The sequence below is a fragment of the Hipposideros armiger genome, unplaced genomic scaffold (genome assembly GCF_001890085.2).
Source record: "Hipposideros armiger isolate ML-2016 unplaced genomic scaffold, ASM189008v1 scaffold_8, whole genome shotgun sequence".
NCBI classification, from domain to species: Eukaryota; Metazoa; Chordata; class Mammalia; order Chiroptera; family Hipposideridae; genus Hipposideros; species Hipposideros armiger.
This window is the reverse complement of record NW_017731358.1, coordinates 2,549,407-2,556,507: the sequence shown is the minus strand read 5'-3', so window position 1 is coordinate 2,556,507 and position 7,101 is coordinate 2,549,407. Positions and strand designations below refer to the sequence as shown.

The 7,101-nt window shown below is 38.4% G+C and overlaps 2 protein-coding genes across 4 annotated transcripts in view; one reads left to right on the top strand and one right to left on the bottom strand.

The window, feature by feature from the left end:
- The window catches only part of SENP5 (SUMO specific peptidase 5), a 39,224-nt gene that overhangs the window by 14,912 nt on the left and 17,211 nt on the right, over positions 1-7,101 (top strand). For all 3 annotated transcript variants that reach the window (XM_019651627.1, XM_019651644.1, XM_019651634.1), the window contains exons 3-6: positions 3,279-3,384; positions 3,528-3,666; positions 3,944-3,991; positions 6,644-6,721. In XM_019651627.1, the coding sequence (XP_019507172.1) occupies positions 3,279-3,384; positions 3,528-3,666; positions 3,944-3,991; positions 6,644-6,721 (371 nt within the window). The remainder of the gene's footprint in view (positions 1-3,278; positions 3,385-3,527; positions 3,667-3,943; positions 3,992-6,643; positions 6,722-7,101) is intronic.
- The window catches only part of NCBP2 (nuclear cap binding protein subunit 2), a 32,185-nt gene continuing 25,315 nt past the window's right edge, over positions 232-7,101 (bottom strand). Inside the window, exon 6 of the transcript XR_002125053.1 lies at positions 232-771. The gene's annotated coding sequence lies outside the window, so the exon portion shown is untranslated. The remainder of the gene's footprint in view (positions 772-7,101) is intronic.

The window sequence follows — 7,101 nt, the reverse complement described above, 5'->3', positions numbered from 1 at the left end:
GCTCACGGCGGCTCTTGGCAGCTCACACCAGCTGCCAGCCACACACGGTAGCTTATGGCAGCCCACTGCAGCAGGGGCTGCAGCCTAGACTGTTGCCGGTGACTCACAGCAGCCCAGTTCCAGGTCGAGCTGTTGTTCACCATCTTAGGTGTAGAGGACAGTGTCACTGGCTCCCATGTGGGATCCGAACCGGGGCCCTGCTGCTCAGAACTGGCGTCCTAAGCCAGCTATTAACCGACGCATCACTCAGCCGGCCCGCAGTTTTCCTTTTTGGTTCATTAGTTTGGCAAAAGCAAGTGGGTAAAGAATAATGAATTTAATTTTCATTTTAAGTCTGTCTTCTGGGCAATTCTTGGCCCACAGGTACTGAAAGAGAAAGGTAAAGTGAACATCCAAGTTGTTTTTATAGAGAAAAGATAATAGGTATTCCTTGCTTTCGAAGTGGCATAGCGTAAGAGCTAACTGCTCAGTTTCTGTGGTTAAGTGACCTACAAACAGAGCCTTAGTTCTGCTATATGCTAGTTAAGGGTCCTTGTGGAAGTTACTTAATCTTCATAAACTTCCTGTCTCCATTTGAACAGTAGGGAAACTAACACAGGTATTACAAGGGTGAGGTATGCTAGTGCTTGGCTTATGGAAAGTGCTCTTTAACTGTTTTACTTTGGGTCCCAGTGAGTTTGTGGTGTGCATCAGTGAGATGTTGTCATCTAGGGTTCTCCTTGAAGATCCAGGCGGGACCTTTCTACTGCCTTAGGAATCAGTGTTTATCATCTGAAAGGGAAAACAAAGATACAGATGAGAGGGAAACAACATATAACAACTTGTAATCCCCAACCTACTACCATCCAGAAATAACATTGGTAATAAGGACTTCTCTTTGCCATGATGCTGATTTGGATTTGGAGCCCATATCCCAATGATAGACAAGACTGCTTTCTTATTTGAGAAGTCTCAGTTAAGGTTGCTGGGCCTAAAATTTAATCTTTTGTTATTAGGGGCATTATATTTATATAAAGTTTGTTCCTTAGATGCTGTTTCTCAAATGTTGGGATTCTTTATCTTCTGTCTGGATCCATTCTCCCATGTATATACAAGGCCATGTATAGATGACTGTAAGATATGATATAGTAAACACTAGAGGCAAATACATGCTCTATTCCTATTTGGGATTTAGAAATTCCAAATCTTTATCACCTACTCTGATTAAGCTGGAACATGGGACTCCCTTTCTTCTGTGAGCCTAAAGCCTAGGCCAGAACCAGGCATAAGCAAACAAACAACTCTTCTGTTTACTGTACCCTTAATCTTTGCTCTTGTCTTAAGCTTTTCCAATTGGGAGCCACTCTGGTGGGAGACTCACAGGAGGAAAAATTGGGGTTTCACACCTTTTTCTTCTCTTCCCCCATACAAAACACTCCATTCCCAGGACAGTCACTTTATTGTGGTCTTCCTGTCCATTTTGTATTGATGTGAAGCAGAGGCCATTCTGAAGTTAGAATGGTAAAATAAATGGCTACAGTCCTCATTTTTTCCCATCTTAACCTAGTAGACATAACTGTCAGACTGACGGTTAGCCAGGCTGTTGCTCTCCCGATTCAGCATCAGTGAATAAATAGTCCAGGTCATGTCTGCACTTTTGTTAGCCTCTAAGCCTTCCCTCAGTTTCTTTATATTTACTTAGAAGTAATGTTCTAGTTTTATTTCCTAGGGACTTTGTTAGGTATGTTTCTTTAGTGGATCTTCCTGGAAGCCATTAAAATGCATATACATGTTACCTGAATTAACTTGAGAATTATCCTATATTCTGGCCAAGAAGTCACCTTTTAATTCTGTTTCCCCTCTTAAAATATGCCTCACCAGCTGTTATACAGTTAAACTCATCTCAGTGTATTCAGAGTATAATAACTGTCAAATTGTGATATTAAAAATGACTTAGAATTTGTCACTTGTTGTGAGAGGTGAAATTACACACCTTTACCAAATAATACTTTGACAGCAATCTCAACAGAAAATACCCTCTGAGTGTGATTTTTTTTTTTAAGATTTTATTGGGGAATTGGGGGAGGGGAACAGACAAGTTGCTGTCTTTTTGTTCTTCAGTCTAGTTGTGGAGGACGTTGCTTCACTGCCCATGTTGGTATCATCATTGTGCTTTTCCTGGATTAGGCAGTTGGTTGCTAGCCACTGGACAGCCGTTTATGGCAGCTCTTGGCAGCTCATGCCGGCTGCCAGCCACTCACGGTAGCTTATGGGAGCCCATTGCAGCCCCACTGCAGCCTATGCCGTTACCGGCAACTCAGGGCAGCCCAGCTCCAGGTTGAGCTGTTGTTCAGAATCTTAGCTGTGGAGGGCAGTGTCACTGGCCCTCATATGTGGGATCCGAACCGGGGCCCTCTGGCGTCCCAAGCCAGTTCTTAACCATCGCGCCACTCGGCCGGCCCTCTAATTGTGATTTTTAAAAAGATAATTCCTTCAGTTACCAAATGTAATAGACACATTTAATCGGGTGCTTAGGCCTTTTAGATTTCATCTTTAGGAGATAGGATTCTTCTCCAAGAATCTTGACTGAAAGATGTCAGTCTTTAGTTTTAGGTAGCCATTCCCTCTCTAACAATGCGTCAGTAGCTTAAGAAATACACTGTGACATGATGCCTTAGAACATTTCTGTCTAGATTGGAATGGTAAGGGCCTGATTAATTAATTTATTTATTTATTTATTGAAAGATTTTATTGGGGAATTGGGGAAGGAGAACAGTGCTGGGGAATTGGGGAAGGGGAACAGCCAAGTTCTTGTCCTTCAGTCTTAGTTGTGGGGGGTGCAGCTAGCTCAGCTACAAGTCCAGTTGCCATCTGGCCGCCTGTTGGCAGCTCAGAGCAGCTCAGCTCAAGGTGCTGTATTCAATCTTAGTTGCAGGTGGGCATAGTCCACCATGCCATGTGGGAGTTGAACCGACAACCTTGTTAGGAGCATGTGCTCTCACCAACTGAGCCATCCTGCGTTGGCAGCTCAGCCTCAGCTCAGCTTGGGCGCAGCTCACTGGCCCATGTGGTAATCGAACCTACAACCCTGTTGCTCAGACCTCGTTCTCTTAACCAACTGAGCCACTTGGCCGGCCATTTTATTTTTTTATAAAACAACTTTTAAAAGATTTCTTTATAGTATAATATATGTATAATATAGGTTAAATGTGTGTTAAGTAGTATGTATAGGTTAAGTATTGGGAGAATGCTTTGCTGAAAATGGTTTAGCCATCTTAATTTTTTTTTCTTTATTGAAGGATTCCTAGATGAGGTGATGAAGAAGTATGGCAGTTTGGTCCCACTCAGTGAGAAAGATGTCCTTGGAAGATTAAAAGATGTCTTTAATGAAGACTTTTCTAATAGGTTTGTGTATAATGCTTAAGTTGTTCTTGAAAATAAAATTGTTATAATATATTACTTTTCTCTTGATTGAAAAAAAGATACGTAGCTATACATTGAGTAGAACTCATGGTTTTTACTTTTATTTTTAAATCTTTCTGTTTCAGAAAACCATTTATCAATAGGGAAATAACAAACTATCGGGCCAGACATCAAAAATGCAACTTCCGTATCTTCTACAACAAGCACATGCTGGACATGGATGACCTGGCGACGCTGGATGGTCAGAATTGGCTGAATGACCAGGTTAGTGTATTGTAGGTTCTCACTGAGGAAGAGTTGCAGAGGATGTTGGAAAATACAGTACAATTAATAACCTCTGGGTTGGCCTCACAGTTAACTTTTTTTTTAGTTATCTTTTGGAATCAAGGATTCTTTATTCCATACTAAAGTGACTCATTCACTAACCCTACTATCCAAAAGCTTGGATTACTGTTAGCAGTATCAATATGTTATTCATTCTGAGTGGGATGTTTTGAATTGTATAGGGTTAGTAAGCTGGTTTTATGTTGACTTTTTATAGGTCATTAATATGTACGGTGAGCTGATAATGGATGCAGTCCCAGACAAAGTAAGTGAAAACTTGCTCTTCTTTAGGAGAGAAAGAGTCCTTGTGTATTAAAAGAAGTTTTTAATTTTTATTTATTTAATTAATTTATTTTTTTATTATTAGTTTCATGTGCACAAAACAATGTAATAGTTACACATTTCACCCCTCACAAAGTGATAATCCCCCTCACCCAATCTATTGCCCCTCTGACATCATATATATCTATTACAATTCCATTGACTTCCCTATACTGTACTCCATATCCCTTGACTATATATATATTAAATTATAGTTGACATACAATATTATTCAGCTTCAGATGTACAGTGCTGTGGTCAAGCATCTACACTGTCCATGAAGTGATCTCCCTAGCACAACATGTGCCCATCTGACACCCTACAAACTCTTTACATTATTGATTATATTCCCCAAACTGCCTTTCCTATCCCTGTGGCAATATTGTAGTTACCAGTGTATGCTGTCTAATCCCTTCCCCTTCTCCCTCATCCCCACTCCATCAGTTTTTCCTCTATATCTCTGAGACTATTTCTATTTAGTTTGCTCATTTATTCAGTTCTTTTGATTGCACATATAAGTGAGGTCATATGGTATTTGTCTTTCTCCAACTGATGTATGTCACTTAGCATAATGTTCTTTAGGTCCATCCATGTCATTGCAGGGTTTTTTTGGGTTTTTTAAATTAATTTTATGTAATTATTTGATATTCCTTAAATTTTTAAGAAGTGTTAGATTTTCTCTTGATCATGTACTAGGGTTGGGCATTCATTCTATAAAATCACTTCTGCATAAGAAAGTCATAATGCCAGTGTTTTCCTGCTTATTGTTTCAGAGTGGGTATGTTGATACTTTGAGGAAGCTATTCTTTTTTTTTAGTGAGAGATGCACAAAAGGGACTAATTACTTTAAACTTTTAAATTTAACTTACTCTCTTTAAAAACATGGTAAAGTAGTATTTATCTTCACTTTATCTTGGATTAATGTTCGATATTCAGTTCAAATACAAACTAACCCCCCTTAAACTATAAAATTCCCTTAATTCCCTTTCTATGTTAGCACTCAAATTGCCTGATGGGCAGCCTTTGATTTCAACAAGCAAAACCTTTCCAAGTACTTTATAAACTTTTATAAATCTAGTAACTTAAACAAGAAAATGTAATGAATCTCAGATTCCAACATCATTTATGAATATAGACAAAATATAACTTTCTACTTAAAATCACAAATCTGTTATATATTTTAAATTGGAACTATCAGGCTAATCTGTCAGATTCTCTTAATCATGAGAAAGTTTAAATATATACAGTTGATTTTTTTTTTTTTTTTTTTTGTTTACCCTTTTTTTTTTTTTTTTCATTTTTTTTTTTTTTTTTTTTTTTTTTTTTTTTTTTTTTAGCTAAGCCATCCTGCCACCTGTTGGCAGCTCAGCGGCAGCTCAGCTCCGGCCATGAATCAAACTGGCAACCCTGTTGCTCAGAGCTCGCACTCTTGAGCGAGCTCTTAACCAACTGAGCCACTTGGCCGGCCCCATACAGTTGATTTTTAACATTAAAGTATTGCTTTCAAAAAGGGTATAATTTACCTCTTTACATTTAATTCTGAACCTTTACTGGATTAAAACAGCACTTAATGAGGTAGTAGTTCTTGAAGTATAGTTAGTCCTCAGACCAAGAGCATCAGCATTACCTGGGAACTTACTAAAAATGCCAGTTTATGGACTCCAGCCCATAACTACTGAATCAGAAAACTGGAAGTGGGGCCCAGCAATCTGTGTGAACAAGCATTCCATATTCTGATGCATATAAATTTTGAATATCACTGCTCTAGAGATAGCTACTGTAAGCTCTTTTTTATTGATATCTTAAGGCACATGATTCTCAAAACAAATGTGCATTGGAATCCTCTGGAAGGTTTATAAAACTAGATTGCTGAGCCCCGCCCTCAGTTTGTGCTGTAGTAGGTCTGGGGTAGATCCTCAGAATTTGCATTTTAGCAAGTTCCCCGGTGATGCTGATCCTGCAGTCTGCTGACCACATCTTGAGAAGCTGAACACTAAGAGAACAATTTTGTCATAAGCGAGTCAGACTTACTGAGTAAACACTTAAGACCACAATAGTTACTATCTCAGGTGAGCTGATGCTAATTTATAAGCCAGGGAAGCAGGACATGAAGCTCCATATGACCAGAGTAAGTTTTGCAGTGCTAGAAATGATCACGTGTATGATTGTTATAACAACAAGACTCCCCAAATTCACATCCTCCAGATTGGGTTAGCTTTGTGGTCTATATCCCTTGAGTTCAGGGAATTATTACTTCATTATTTCATAGCCTTTTTCAGCTTTTCACCTGATTTGCAGAGATTTGTCAGGTTGCTTCTCTACTTGATTGGATTCAGGTAATCTATTTACTGCCTATTACAGTTCTAACTATAGACCACAGCTGTAAGGTCATTCTAATGACAATTTGGAACAGAATCTTCTGTGAAACATGTAGCGAGTGTATTTTGTATATTTTGGTTATTATTTTGAAGAATAAACTTCCCCTCACCTTTTTGTCTATCTTATATTAGGATTTTTAAATTTCCAGTTTCTTTTGAAGTTAAATCTGGTCACAGCCTAATATAATCAGGGTGCTTGTATTTGATGTCTCTTGTAGGTTCACTTCTTCAACAGCTTTTTTCATAGACAGCTGGTAACCAAAGGATATAATGGAGTAAAAAGATGGACTAAAAAGGTATTCTCTTTATTTCTTTTTATTCTCAATTTGAAATGAAGATGATAAGCCACTTTGGTGGAAGAATAAGGACTTTAATGTCAGTATGTTAATTAGAAACAGACTCCTTAATGTGACAGTTTTTTATTGTTTATTTTAAATCTTGTTTGAAAGACAAAGCACTAGTAAAATTGAGTCTGTTCACTTGGTTGGAAAATGCTACGACAGAGCACTGGACAGGAAGTTAATGGTTCCTGCATTGCTATTAGCTTAATGCACAACTTGGCCAGGACACTTATCTGGACTTTAGATTGCTTATTTATAAAACATGATAGAGTCATTCCTAAAGTCCCTTCCAACCTTAATTTATCTCCATAGCCATACACTATGCCAAAAACATT